This window comes from Penicillium vulpinum (genome assembly GCF_028829585.1).
Source record: "Penicillium vulpinum strain IBT 29486 chromosome Unknown utg000001l_segment0_segment0, whole genome shotgun sequence".
Classification (NCBI taxonomy): domain Eukaryota; kingdom Fungi; phylum Ascomycota; class Eurotiomycetes; order Eurotiales; family Aspergillaceae; genus Penicillium; species Penicillium vulpinum.
The window spans coordinates 2,078,732-2,093,300 of NW_026643241.1; the positions used below are offsets into that span (position 1 = coordinate 2,078,732).

The 14,569-nt window shown below is 47.7% G+C and overlaps 5 protein-coding genes across 5 annotated transcripts; 2 read left to right on the forward strand and 3 right to left on the reverse strand.

The window, feature by feature from the left end:
- Nucleotides 1–526: 526 nt before the first annotated feature.
- N7479_000771 (uncharacterized protein) lies at nt 527–1,826 on the forward strand (the record flags this gene model as incomplete). The annotated part of the gene is made up of 3 exons (XM_057248469.1): nt 527–884; nt 947–1,293; nt 1,338–1,826. 3 exons carry the CDS (start codon nt 527–529, stop codon nt 1,824–1,826), a joined length of 1,194 nt encoding a protein of 397 aa, XP_057112901.1.
- Nucleotides 1,827–3,647: 1,821 nt separating this feature from the next.
- On the reverse strand, nt 3,648–4,107 carry N7479_000772 (uncharacterized protein; the record flags this gene model as incomplete). Its single annotated transcript, XM_057248470.1, has 2 exons — nt 3,648–3,939; nt 4,001–4,107. The coding sequence occupies 2 exons, from the start codon at nt 4,105–4,107 to the stop codon at nt 3,648–3,650; spliced, it is 399 nt and encodes a 132-aa protein (XP_057112902.1).
- Nucleotides 4,108–7,385: 3,278 nt separating this feature from the next.
- Nucleotides 7,386–9,982, reverse strand: N7479_000773 (FHA domain protein; the record flags this gene model as incomplete). The annotated part of the gene is made up of 4 exons (XM_057248471.1): nt 7,386–9,466; nt 9,515–9,647; nt 9,703–9,905; nt 9,967–9,982. The coding sequence occupies 4 exons, from the start codon at nt 9,980–9,982 to the stop codon at nt 7,386–7,388; spliced, it is 2,433 nt and encodes an 810-aa protein (XP_057112903.1).
- A 1,265-nt stretch (nt 9,983–11,247) lies between these two features.
- Nucleotides 11,248–13,218, reverse strand: tom70 (putative mitochondrial outer membrane translocase receptor (TOM70); the record flags this gene model as incomplete). Its single annotated transcript, XM_057248472.1, has 3 exons — nt 11,248–12,741; nt 12,787–12,866; nt 12,918–13,218. The coding sequence occupies 3 exons, from the start codon at nt 13,216–13,218 to the stop codon at nt 11,248–11,250; spliced, it is 1,875 nt and encodes a 624-aa protein (XP_057112904.1).
- A 421-nt stretch (nt 13,219–13,639) lies between these two features.
- Nucleotides 13,640–14,410, forward strand: N7479_000775 (Aminotransferase class IV; the record flags this gene model as incomplete). Its single annotated transcript, XM_057248473.1, has 1 exon — nt 13,640–14,410. The coding sequence occupies one exon, from the start codon at nt 13,640–13,642 to the stop codon at nt 14,408–14,410; it is 771 nt and encodes a 256-aa protein (XP_057112905.1).
- Between the last annotated feature and the right edge of the window lie 159 nt (nt 14,411–14,569).

Consider the following 14,569-nt stretch of genomic DNA (forward strand, 5'->3'; position numbering starts at 1 on the left):
GTATCTCAGCTTCCTAGTATCAACCTCTAGACTAGGGTCCCGATACTAAAGGAGGTCCAAAAGTGAGAGTTTTCTAATTAAGTTGTGGGGAACTGTAAACACCCCCAAATCTTATCAATCTCCCTTTTATATAGGATTCCCCAACTTGGTTTCGGGTTAGAGTGAGTTGGCACTATAGATTTAGGAAGCGGGACTGTGAATTGTATAGTTGCAATACAAAAGATACCTTGCTATCTGGGCCTAGCACTGCGAAATCATGACTCATATTTGTCTTCAAAAGATAATTTCATTAATCAACACTCCCAACCTTGGAACATTCATCTTGGCAGACATCTGGAGAAGGTACCTATATGTACATATGTAGTTTCCTAACCTATTATATTTGCAGATGCTAGGATGTAGATATACTGGCAAGTCCAATTACCTTTGGCAAGAACGAAGCTGTATATATTCATAGTAGAATGGAGCTTGGGTAATACAATTCGAGTCCTTACAATCATCACAATCCAATTTACTTGATCAAGCCATGGATCTAAAGCCAAACTTTCCGCTTCCCGTTACGGCGACCAGCTCGAGTACCTCAAGCCCAACAAGTCAGACGGATTCTGTGCCTTTAACCTCCTCCCTCCCGTCCCTCGCATATGACTTGGGTTCTAGTTCCTCATCAATCAGCCAAGCACCTACACCACCCGATCTTCCAATACATCACAGCCCCAAATACAAGGAAGCAAAGCCCTCATTTATGGAGGGAAATCGTAATCAACTCGCTCGGACGATGAGTCAGTTGGCGGAAGCAGGCTTTCGCCCGGTATGGTCAAGGGAACACGGATACCCAGGAACCATCCCTGAAGATATTCTGGAGTATATTGACAGCAACAGCTACAGTACGAAGACCTATTTCTATTTTTGCAAAAGCGAGAGAAGCTCTTTACTAACTTGGCTTTAGAATTTGATGAGCTCATTGGCCCCTTGAGTAGTATTTTTTGGCTCGCAGGACTGGATGAGCTGGTCAATGCGATATATGACCCAGCAATTGCTCTTCAGGACGAGGTTCGCCTCATCCCGACAAATGTCGGCGTTACATGGATTTTGGAGCACCTGTTCGAAGAGGACAAAATCCCAGAACAGATGTATGATCGGTACTTTTTTGGATACCATCAGCCTCCAGTGGTCGTTATGCCGATACGGCTTGACCCTATTCCTCCTCAAGTTGGACAAGAATACGCTCACCATACATTGGAGGAACTTTTCCCGGCTTGCAGGCCGCAACGTCTGCCGCAAGAAATTGCCACAGTTAGAATCAAGGGGGAAAAAACAAGGAGCGTCTATCCGCAAAGATCCTGAAAGACTACATCAGCAAACTTGACGGCGGCTCATTCTTGTACCGAGCGTCTACTCGGACCGCTTTGGCTGCGCTGATGGCCTTTTTCGTCCCAATAATCCATAACAAAACTCTAGACAACGAGTTTGGGCCGGGAATTTATACATCTGATTCTCTAGAATGGGTCCTGAAATTTGGTTCCATCAATAGTGCGTTGTTGGTTTTCAGAAACACAGATTTCCGTGAATTAGAAGTTTGGAATCCCCCTGTGACCGACTGGCAGCATATCGTCGCAACTTGGACCCGAAAATCTCTATCTAATGTACCTGATTCGGTGCCGTCGGAGTGGAAAACTGCAGATGTGATCAAGGGGCCAATCTCAAAACCTGATTCACCAAAGAACGGTCTACCAGAACCTGGAGAGGTATCGCAAACAGTTGCAACAAGCTATGCGGGATGTGAAGCGCTTTCTGCATCGCTAGCAATGATAATCTGGCTAGAGTAGATGTTTGCTGGGGACCCCTTGGATATTATTACTAGTTCTGTTGTCCATCACGATTCGGATCATGGAGACGTAAGCTGGCCACAGTTTTCCTGTTTGTATTTGCTACTTTGTATCTGTTAAGTGTGGTACGTCTCCATCAATAGCTATAGCCGCTAATATACATTACACAGCTTTGGTCTATTGTGTTGTTGTAGTAAGTCTCGATTTATATGTTAAAGATAGAAAAGTTCAGGAAGAGCATTTTTACAGTCACCCACGCATAATTGGTCACATGGTGAAAAGATCTGGATCAAGAGAGTCCCGTTCAGCTCGCCTATACTCTGTACAGCATACTGTGTGGCAGCTGTACAAGCACAAACATTCACCTGGACAAGCATCACAGCCCCAACATCCCTTTTGTCAATGAAAGATGCCATTTTCCCAGAGATTCCTCCTGAGAAGGTCACCAAGTTCACACATTTCTATTCGCACCTCCCCCTTTTTGGCAGCGAACCCATCTGGCTCATTCAAGCCGCTTTAACACAAGCTTAAATCTTGCTACAAAAACTAGTCTCCCTACGGACCAAGATCTTCCCACGAGATGGCATGGCTCTCGAGAAGGACAAGTACCTGGAGTATATCCCACAGACGTGGATGATTTGCAACGCGAAGAACGGATACGCGCTGCGGCCGACGGTGCTATGGGAAATGATGATTGTTTCGATGCTGAACTATCAGGTAGATGAGTATTTGGAGAGCGTGGTGGGAGGGAAACTTTTGACTAGATTGAATGAGGTTAGAGAGACTATTTGTCGGTTTTGCGGAGAAGGGGTCAATGAAGAGGAAGTATGAGGAGTATGCACGAGGCGGCGATTTTAAGGAAGCTGTCAATGGCACAACTGGGGTTGGCATTAAAACTGATGGAAACGGTCTGTCTAATGGTGATATCACCAAAATCAAAAAGAGAGAGGATCTGGAAAGCGTCCAAAATCTCTCTGCTTTAGATATCCTTTTTAGATGCTTCCATTCATTGGCGTTTTAGCTATAAAAGCAACAAGAATAGAGTAGGCTTTCCAGATTAATCTCCGATGGATAGCCAGGAATATTATCTTAATATATGTTCTCAATTTCTCTGAATTTGAAACACAGGTTGGGTGGCATGAGGCCCTCCATGGAGTCAACCTGGTCAATTAGATCTCTCATTGTGTACCATTTCCTAGAATGGGCCAACCTGGGGTTAGCTGTTGGAAGTAGTACCAAAACTAAGGTATTTATTTGTCGCCTAGCAAGGTTATTTCTTATCTAATATTGTAGGCGCAGTATCAAGATATTGAAATTTTAAGAATAGAAATGCCCATAAGCCGAAAAGAGTAGATGCCCCTCGTATACAGCATATTATCTGCCTCTTCATCCAAGGAAAGAAATGGTATGTACATAAAATGGTAGCATCCAGTGCATTCACCATGGAAGGACGAAAAGAATTCTGTATCAACCCAATAGATCAACCCAATAGATCAACCAAATAGAAGCCAGGAGATAGAAAAGAAGAAAAAAAAGCCAAAAGCCAAAGAAACCCCAAAGGCGTAGCCACAACTAGGGCTGTCATATCACGTATGTTTTATGTAACCAGACCAGAAACTCCTTCCAATCGTCATAACGAGCAATCTGACTCTAGTAATTTCATCGCAGGATCAAAGCCTGTTCAGTCCATCGCCTAGGTCAAGTAGTGTGTGCAACCATACCAGCCCGCGAAATTGTCGGACTTGAAATTGTTTAGTCATGAGATATCAGACCCCGCTCTCGGAATATCCGATATCCATTGCATATAACCAGCATCAAGTATCACGGATTTCTCGGCTTATTCGCATTGCTATTACTCCGTCCACAGCTTGTACTGTCGCGGCCATCCCCATATTTTGCGTACAACCGAGCGATGGTTGGATCCGGGTGCGAAGTAGACGAGCTGCGGCTTAGCGAGCCCGGGGATGAAGGTGCCGAGGAGCCGGGTGTCTCTGCAGATGCAGCTGTGGGGTTCGCCGTTGCTCTAGCTACGTCAGCTGCAGCTGCAGGGTTGCAGTGTGCACAGATAAACATGTTGAAGCCACGACCGTTACAGCTAAGGCAGATTGCTCCTCTAAAAACCGGATCAGTATTGAGATGTAGATAGTCAAGTGTGTTTTGGAACTGGTGTATACCTCGGGGCATTGCCTGCGCAACCCTTGCATGTGACTACCGTTCGCCCTCCGATGCATGATATGTGCTCGGGGTCAAGATTGAACAAGGACTGGGTAAAGCTGGCCATTGTATTGGATGTAGAGGTATAGAGAAGGGGAATTTTGGAAGGTGACCGGTGCAGATGTGGAGAGTGAAATATGATCGAAATCCACCTAATATAAAAAGCAGGAGGCTTTGTCTTTGCTCTCTCTTTCACTCAGGGGAGAACCTGTCGATAAAGAATAGGCAATATATTATGAAGCCTGAAAGAGTAGTTGGTGATAATGGAAGACAATAGTAAAGGCCAAAGTATAATGAAGACGGAAATCATAAACGAAGAAATAGATTTCTTATATAAGAAAGTAATTAGTGCCACCAACGAACTTCCCGAGAGTTTCCAAGTGTCACATATACCATATGCACAATGGAGTGTGGAATTGATGACGGAAATCAAGATTGAGTCCACCGGAATGATCAGCAGGACAGAGAGAGGAACGGTGATAGGACAGCTAATTCAGGTACATGATGTACGTAGATATTTTATTTACCAATATGGGGGCCATTTCAATCGAATGCTTCGGTTATTTCCAACTAAAAAAGAAATATTGATTCAACATGAGAGGGGGACGGTAAAGAAACCGTTCTGGACTTAGCTGAGTTGTCAAAACCCCGCTGCCTGCTTGTGCCTGTCGAGCTAAGGTACCCAGCTGCGGAAATGCAGGGTTTATGAAACAGGAGCTGGTGGGGGATTCAGGTGTTTCTCGATCCATACGACCGGGCCTACATCATTGATACGTCTTTGAAAGGGTTCATTCGCTGGTCATTCTGTGAGAGGGTTATTAGATCAGAAGCCTGCAGTGAAACCAAAATGCTACCAAATTAGCAAATCAAACTGGCTCTGGTGTTGGGCAGACCGTCGTTCATGTACAGCGGAAAAGATGTCCCAGGAGCATGGCCGCCACCTCGTGACACGGAGGAACAAATGTTGACCGCACAAACTGGTATATCATAATCGTCATGGAGTCAGGGCTATTGCCGTGTCCATATGGGATGTGAAATTCCAACCACGGATAGCTGCATTGGACCATGCGACCACAATCTGATCTCCGAAATGATCGGGCGATACTGGGTGGATTTTTGATGGTTTTTCCGTGGTAGGTGCTCTTTCGGCTCTTGTTGTGTTTTCCTGGTAGGATGATCTTTCCATCTCAACCGAAAGGAGGTAAGCACCATGCATGGAAGTTGGAATTGGTAGTCAGATGGTCACCAGCCCGGTTCGCTTAACATATACCCGATCAGGAACAGTGTGTAGTTCAAGGACTTTTTTAGAGTCTCTCGAGGCAGATCTACTATGAGCAGTAAGAAAAATGCGCACTGGCCATCTGGTGCAAGGATCGAATCAATGCAATGATCTCCTTAATCCGCCGCATATCACATTGACCATAATGCGTCGTAAGCACAATATCCGATAAGCACGCCCGGAGAGAGCGGATCCATCTGACAGGCGCATGTGGACATAAACAATCTGAGAAAAATAGGGGGGAAAAGAAAAGAAATGCCGCTCTAATGTAAGGTGAAAAGAAAGCCCTGTGAGAGGTATGAACTACCAATGAGCAGGAAGAAGGAGAAATCGAAATTTGGACTCGTAGCCAATGACAAAGCCGAATTCATATACAACCGGAAGCCCGAAGCGCCGTGGATGTGACATCGTCTCAAGCAGGTAACCGTGGAGGGTGCGGCTGCAAGGACAGGGGCACCAAAAGGACCTAGAAAATCCCCCCTTTAACATGTCATCTCAGTCAACATTGCAAGGAATTCCTTGCAGCCGTTTGACTTTCCCTTCCATTGTATCTGAAAGCGCTTCGGGAGATTGGTCACATGCAGACTGAATGTGGAAATGACACGCATCCATGAACAGCTCAGGTTCACTCATCTCGGGGCTTGCATGCGGTCTGCCATCCAAAAGATCGATGTAACCTAACCTTCGAGTTCAAATAGAAGCAACGGGTATGCGCGTCATTAGGCGGGGCCGTGGATTTGGATAAAGATATCATCAGCCTCTGGTCGTGCTTCAAACCAACAGAGAGCCACCGAGTACGAAGTGCTTCCAACTCCATCTCGTTCAACCAGTTCGCTGTTAGGAAGCCTGCAGCTAGCCATCTCCAATCACACACTAGTCTAGGATTCGAAGTCCAGAATTTAGAGTCGGGCTGGAGTCGAGGCTTCGCAATAGCGGTAAGTTGCGTGAATCATAATAGGAGAAGTTTCCATTGATGTCTTAGAGGGGCTAACTGAGACTTCCGAAGGTCGTCCTGGAACCAGAATGTTTGCATATCGCCTTTTCATCGGCTACAACTAGTGTCACAGTTAAACCCCGAGAGCCGAGGATGCCGGGGGGGGGGGGAAAGAAAGCAAAGAAAAAGTCCGGAGGTTGCACGTGAATGGAAAAAGGGCGACTCAATAACAAGTCAGCTGATATGAACTTATGGGATACCTGCAGCCTGGTTCCCATTGTCGATGCAAGTAGTAAGTCCAGGTCACCTTTTTTTTCCCCAACAAACTATTGGAATCTTTCTATTCATTTTCATGGAAATGTGATAGCTATCTCTATCTTCTTTTCCTGTCCAAAAAAAATTAGGATACGTTGTAAATGTAAACGATTGAGCACTGTAAACATCAAATTCTATTCTCCGAAATTCGGCAATTAAAGATCACCTGAAAGGACATGAAATGAACTCATATGTCAGGCAAATGCTGGCCTTCGGCGACAGTGTAATGATATCACGGTGCATTTTGAAATAAGGCCACCCAAGACCCAAAATCGGGTACCTGACAGGTACCGAAAGGCTGTAAGCCAAATGGTTCAAAGGATTACATGATGCATAGTTAAAAAAGAAAGCATTGGCATTCTCCATTACGATCTGCATAGCTATCACATGGAAAAGAATAAGGCGCTATGTGGCGTTCCATATCAAGAGTCACCGTATCTGACCCAGCTAATGGTCGTGTGTAGCCACGGGAAAGGGGGGAAACAAAGAAATAGGGCAGAAACAAATTATTCAGTCAATAAAACACCCAGTCATGGAGGCTCCCATGGCCGCACGGCAGTGATCGGATGAGGACCTCGTGTGCGCAAGTTGCTCATGGAGCCACAACATAAAAAGCAGCGACAGGGCGAGGGGAGGGTGGGGATAAACAAAAAAAAAAAAGCACCTCGATCCATGCTTCCACGCAAAGCCAGGACGCCTGGGTAATCCCGAGATCATAAAATCGTTGGAGTCGCGCCGAAACTCATGTATCGGCATTAAATGATAAAATATGGAAAGGCAGAGAGCAAAAGAAACCGAAATCCGAAATTGATTCCGATCACTGGAAATATTCATTGGGCAAGGCTGCTAGCACAGCGATAGTTCCCAGTCCACCCAGCAGAGCGCTAATAACAGCCGTGGTGGCGTGGCTTGCCAAGGACTTTGAGGTTGAGTCATTAGACTTGATTCGTTTTGCCGGACGCTCATTCTCGGCAAGTGCAGAGCTGATCGCATCCATGGCTTCAGAGGGAATTGTGTCAAGATTGGGATCTGGCTGACTGGCCAGCTCTACAGGCAGCCGCTGGGCATCTTGGGAAAAACCGGGTTCAAGAGACGACGATTGCATCTCTGTTGCCGTGCGCTTCAAATTTGATTTTCTAGATGTTGCCAGATGGGGCACAGAGCCATCTTCCACAGGTGCACTGGTTGAGAATGGTCCATCGTGATAACGATTCTCGAATTCATGGGAGAAAGATGGCACTCCAACAGCGCTCTCAATCTTTCGTTGCATTGGTGGGTATTTGTTCTGGCATGATCTTGGCAGCTCACCAGAAACAGTGTATGTCGGGAACCGAGCACCTGGATTCGTCATACCAGGGGCAGTCTGTGTCATCGATTGTTTGCTCTCATTCTGTGTGATACTCAGTGACTGGCCCGCAATAGTCTCCTGGTACAGTCGTCCTGGACCAGCTTCCTCGGGTACATGCTTGGATACTTCGACGGCATCAGTGTGGTTGGCGTTTTCAAGCTTCTTTCCATATTCCATATCAAGGGAAGAATAGACAAGAGGCTTTTGCAGGATACGACATTCAAGGGGTTCATCCTCAGAGGAACAATCAGATTCGTGTTCGGATTCATCCAAGCCCTCGTCATCATCCTCCTCTTGGTCATCATCCTCGGAGTCCTCTTCCGACCCTTCACAGCCGTCTCCACGAATCAATTCGCCATCGAACATCCCATATGGATATTCGCTGAAGTGCTCTGAGATCGAATCACTGATACCATCTGACTCGGACATATACTCCTCACTGCCCTGTGCCTCTTCGTCTGAATCAACGGACTCGTCATCAGAGAGCCAATCTTTATCGAAATTCGGATCCCAGTAAGGAGCCACATCGCACCATCGACCTCCGATCATTTGGGGCTCCCAGGCTCTCACAATCCAGCATTTGTGGCAGTCGTCAACCTCATCTTCAGTCTCGAGCTGGCGTTTTAGTTCCTCGCTGAGAAGCTCGAGTGGCTTTTCAACGATCCACCACCAATTGTTCACATACTGAGCATCATCTTCTTCGTAGATGATCCAATATCTTCGCTTATCAACTGACCAGTACCTAAGAAGATTGCCGGGCATACGATGGAACGATGTGTCTGATTCCTCAGAGTCCGGCTCCCAATAGACTTCTGTCCCAACGCAAGGTTGGAAACTAGGGGAATCGTCTACCCAGTACGAATCTTTGGAAAGGGAACAACGGCTTGCAGCATGAATGATCCGCCTGTCACGATCCACGTCGGGGATCACGTTGGATTCGCCCCAAGCCATGTCTGCCAGGCGCATAAACATGGGCCGCATTATGGTCCAATTGCTGTAACAAACTTCGGGTACCTTCTGGTAACAGACTGCAGGGAGGTCATTTGCTTCATATGCTTGTTGGTCAGATGGAATTTCGGTAGAAGCCGGTTTGGTAGGAGATATTTGGGCATCTGAGACTGGTGTGGTAAGGGATGGTTTAGTCTCGGAGACCGGCTTGGTATCGGACAGCGAGCTGATAAGATCTAGGACAAGTGGTGTAGGGCCAGACACAACCTTTGTGATCGAATCCTCGATAGGAGACAAACATCCCGAATCCTCCGGCTTGTCCTTTGAATGTTCATCACTTTGAACACTCGAGGCAGGAGAGATTAGCGCCTTATCCACAGATTGCAGAACAGTAGTTTCCCAAGACCGAGTAACGGACTCTTTAGAACAGTTCTCGCTGGGGAGTTCGGCAGGCTCAATATCGCTATCGTCTTCGGGGACAGAGAAACTGTTGGTTGACGGGTTTGGATCTGGTTTGATAGCAATTCCATCATCTGGAATGGTCACAAGCTGGGGTTTAAGCCACTCAACCTTGCAGCGGACTTCGATGGCCTCAAAAACCTCTGTATTTGATTAGTTCCACTCCTACTACACTGATATTGATGACTTACCCTGACCACGGTCGACGTCGACACCAAATCGGATGATATCTCCACTCAGCAGCGGGGTATCTACGTCCGTCGCCAGTTTGGTATCATTTAGGAAGGTTCCGTGTGTTGAGCCACAGTCGCAGATGGAAACCACCTATCAAGAATGTCAGTAAAGCCTTATATGATCGGATCTGGAGGTTTGAACTAACGTCTCGGCCCGGCAATATGTTGAGAAAGGCATGGTCACGAGACATGACCCGAGACTCAAACCAAGCGTTCTCTGTTGCAGGGCTCCGTTTTCGAGTTTCACGCTTTGAGGCACGTCCGATCGCCACGGTCTGATCATTGTTGGTCATAGTAAGGGTACGCAGAGGGTGGGTGTCTTCGAAAAGGGGAGCCAGCGTCACGGTGACTATAAATTCGAGGTGTCAGTTGTAAGCAAGGTGAGTGTCAAGAGGGTTTCAAGTACTTACCGCGTGGATCCGACATGGTGAAATAGATCAACGATGGTACTGTGTAGGATTTGGAGAGCAGAGATAGGAAGCTGTTTGTCTCTAGATGATAGTTAGACTGAGAGACAGAATTCCATATGTGATAAGAGAGATCATTACAGCAAGTTAGAATGAAGAACAAAGCATGGAAAGATGAAGGAGGGGGTGTGGGTGGCTAGGGAAGTTGGAGACAAAGGCAGCTTACCTGGGTGTTTCCAGGCTGCAATGCGATCACATGGACCAGTTGAGACAGCCGGGAGATGGCAGATTAATGGCAGAAAGGTAGAAAGATAGTTTGCAAGCAGAGCAACTCAAAGCAGCAAATATGAAACGTCGTTCAAATCACAAAAGGTGTGGAAGGGGAAAGGGAAGGAAGAGGGGTAGGTTCATGAATCAGGTCGAAGTTAGGTTCACCGCTGGCAACAAGAAGTTTGGGAGTGCAAAACCCCTTTGAAATGGAGATCAACTTGATCGTCAGTTACCGACAACCCTATTCGATTTTTAAGTGTCAGAATTCAACAAGGAACTAAGAAGTAAAGTATCCGGAAGCTCAGGAACAATGAGGTATGTATGAGAAGTGATAGTGTAAGATAAGCAAATGACGCCGTTGGGCTTATATTTCAACACGCATACATATGTATACCCTGGCTTGACGGTCTTTCCCGACTGGACACAGGTTAAGTAGATAGAGTCTATATTAACTTACTCAAAGCTTTGTTTCGCTACTCAGTGCCTGTCTTCTTTGACATTTGAAGGTATGCAATCAAAAACAATCTCAGAAAGTCCGGAGATGCCGATAAGGGGTGGGGTCAGCTGATGTGGGGACCCACGTCATGGTCATCTGTACACTATGCCCAGCTGGGAACTATATAACATCGTATTCAATACATAGCATACTTGATATTTTTATGAGGTATTCAAGTGTGTGTGAATAATCTGATGCGAATGAGCACTCTCATTTTCCTCTATGGTACACAAATTACTACATGGTCAAACCCCCAATGCACTTAACCGGGCTCAGTTTGCCGTTCATCGGCCCATCCCATCCCGAGTCTTATCTCAAACCTACCAAAACAAAAAGAAAGAAAAGGCGGACGGGGAATATGTCAACCGATAGTAAATACACGCAGAGAGAAGAGTGACCGGGGATCCAAAGATACCGAAACCGGAGAAAAAAAGGCTTAGATAGAAATCCCCAGACCGGGGTGAAGACAGAAGCGAAGAAACGAAGAGCGAAGATGGTCCCGAGATCTGCTGACTGGCTTACATGCCAGGGGCACCACCGTTCATGGCACCCATGGTGTTCAGGCGGGCAGCTAGCTGGGGGTACTTCTCTTGGACCTCCAATTGGGTACGGGTAGCCTCGGCATAGGAGATGGCATTGATAATTTCAGCCTCAGTGCGAGCCAGCTCAGCAGCGCGCTCAAAGTATTTAAGAGCCTGGGAGACCTTGCCCTGCTGAAGCAGAAGCTGGGCCATGGTCCCGACGGCAATATCGCACTCGGGGTCAATGATAAGAGCCTTCTGGCAAAGATTCTCAGCCTCTTGGAAGTCGTGCTTCCACTGGAACAAAGCAAGAGCCTTGTTGATCAGGGGAAGGACGTTGATTCCCATGGGCTTGCTCTGCTTCTCCATCTCAACAGCCTTGTCGAACTTCTCAATGGCCTCGGAATAGTTCTGCTGGTCAAGCAGAAGCTCACCGTAGTAGTTGTAGACATCGGGGACATCCTCGAAGTTCTTTACTGTCCGGCGGAAGGTGGCCATCGCCGAGGCGACGGAGCCCATCTTGTATTGTGTCACACCAAGTTGGATGTGGGAGTAAATGAACGACCGGTCGAGGTCAATCGATTTCTGGTAGTCCTTGGCAGCCTCGGCAAGCTCGGTCAGGATGAAGTGCAGCTGGGCACGGTGGTAGTAGATATCGGGATCATCCTTGTTGTGGGTAATGGCAAGCTCAAAGTCATCGGCCGCAGCGTCCTTGTTGCCAAGCTCCAAGTGCAAGCTAGCGCGCTTGATGTAACTTTGAACCAGGGAAGGGGACAGCTCGACACTCTTGTCCAAGTCGGCCAAAGCACCAGTAGCATTACCACCAAGATAGGTGAAGGTGGCTCGCATGTTGAGGGCCAATCCTTCAAATTCGTCGAGCTCGCCGAGCTCAAGTGCCTTCTCGAAAGCGGTGGCAGCCTCTTCGTAGCCATCAGCGGTCTTCTTGCCCATAGCGATGAGACCCTTGCGCAGTTGGCCCTTGCCAGACTCTTCGCTCAACTCAACCGACTCCTCCAATCCCTCTGGCAGGACCTGAGGACGGAAGCTCTGGAGGTAGTTGGAGACAAAGGTGGCACTAGGCAACTTCTTAGTACGCGCCTCCAGAATTGCCTGGCTCTTCTTCTCGGCAACCTTCTTCAGCAGTCGTTCGAGCGAGTTACGGCTCACGTCGTTGGAGAAGGCATCAATGATACAGCTGGCTGTGAAGTCGAGGAGAGCCTCGCTGTACTTTTCAAGGTGCTCATACGCAATGGCTCTTCGGTTGAGAGCCTTGACGTATTCGCTGTCCATGGCGAGAGCGGCGCTGGTGTCCTCGACGACCTTCTCCCAGTTGGACTGGACATTGTAGCACGCGGCGCGGTTGGAGTAGAAGACGGGGTCTGGCTTGCAGATAATGGCTTTGCCGTAGTATTCAATCGCGCTGGGATAGTCCTTGATTCCGTAGGCCTTGTTACCGGCAGCCTTCAGCTTGGCGGCATAGGCGTTTCGGGTCTTGACTGTCAGCGAAATTGTGAAAGAAAAGATTGCTTAACATACCTCTTCGGACAGTTGTCCAATAGTTGCCTCATCCACTTCGGGAAGTTCATCGGTGGGCTCCTCTGCCTTTTTGGGAGACTCTAGAAACTTGTCAGTCATACGACCACCGTGTTTATCACAAGAGCACGTACCATCCTTCACAGATGCAGCCTTCTCCTCTTCGGCCTTCTTCTTTTCTTTCCGTCGCTGGGTCTTGCTCTTTTTGGGTGCTGAGGGGGTGGATTTGCTGGAATCGTTCAGGTAGTAGACAACACCCGCGCCGGTCACGACAACGGCAACACCGGCAATGGTGTAAACGACAGCCTTGTTCTCTGAGACCCAGTTGGTGATGCGATCCCAGACGGATGCCGATGATGACTCAGTCAGCTTTGATGTATCAAGCACCACATTTTGGACGGGTGTAGGCGTAGATAACGGCAATTCGTTCGACATGATGTGTAAGGGAACCAGGAGAGCGACCGACGCGGCTAGTTCTTTAAATGTATGCAGATGTCAGTATTCAATCGGCAAGTCAAGCGCAATTAGGCTGAGATGGAAAATAGAGTCACTAACCAGACCTCGACAGAAGGAGTTAAAAGATGGGGAGAGTCGGGAATGATGAAGCTCAGAGGAAAAGTCAAGGGTTCCGCTGGTCGGGCCGGCCAATCACGCGCCTTGTACCGGTTACGCTTAGTTCTCCACAACACATGTCCGGATTGAACAAAAGTTGGCTCGTCGGATCTTTTTGTGTTCTGTTCCCCCTCTTTGTTTTTCGAACTATGGTTCGAAGCAACATTGTGTGGATTCATCTACCACTTGGCAAGACTAACTTGGTGACTACAGCAACGACCGTAAGCCATTGACATTCGCAAAAATGACCGAGAACTCTTCAAGCCCGCAATCTTTCGAGATCATTTCTTCCCTTCGCTTTGACCCGGGTCTTTCAGATGCAGCATGCCGCCATGCATCAAGCTATCCTGATCCTCACAAATGCCCCTACTATCTCCTCGCCTATCACCAACACCGGCTCATAGCTGCTGCGGCTCATTTCCAATGGAACGAGGCCCTACACTGGCTGCAGCAAGACTTGCAGGGCTTCGAGGAGTTCCTCGACGCGTCGATTCCGGACCGAAGCAAAGCGTGGAGGCTTCGGATTGTAGTGAACAGCAAAGGGAAGGCGAAAGTTGAGGCGAACCCAACAGCGAGCATTGATCTAATGAGTTTGTTCATTCCCTCTCTACATACGAACCCAAGCTTGCCGATATGGCACGTCTATGTTGATACCCAACCAACAACTCCCTCCGCATTCACCACACATAAAACTACCGCACGTGATGATTACACGTCTGCTCGGCTGAGGGCGGGAATTAACTCGCCAACAGACCTTGCGGAGGTACTGGTTGTGAACCCGGATGGCGATGTTATGGAAGGCAGCATCACTACGCCATACTTCTTGCGGGACCATATGTGGATCACACCCCCACTGAGCAGTGGCGGCAATGCAGGTACAACACGGAGGTACGCATTATCTCAGGGTTTCTGTCTCGAACACGCCATATCCCGCAATGAACTTGTGGATGGCGAGTTTTGTTGGTTGAGCAATGGCGTAAGGGGGTTCATTCGAGGCCAGATTATAGCCAAGTGAGAATATCTTGCCCATACTTCATAGTATGTATGCATCTACTTCGATGGGTACATATATCTAGTCGACATATTTGAATGGTATTGGTAAATTGATGAAAATGCTATGGAATCGTACGTCTTTTTAAACTTGATTGCTCCGGAAAATGCCGCTCCCCACCAG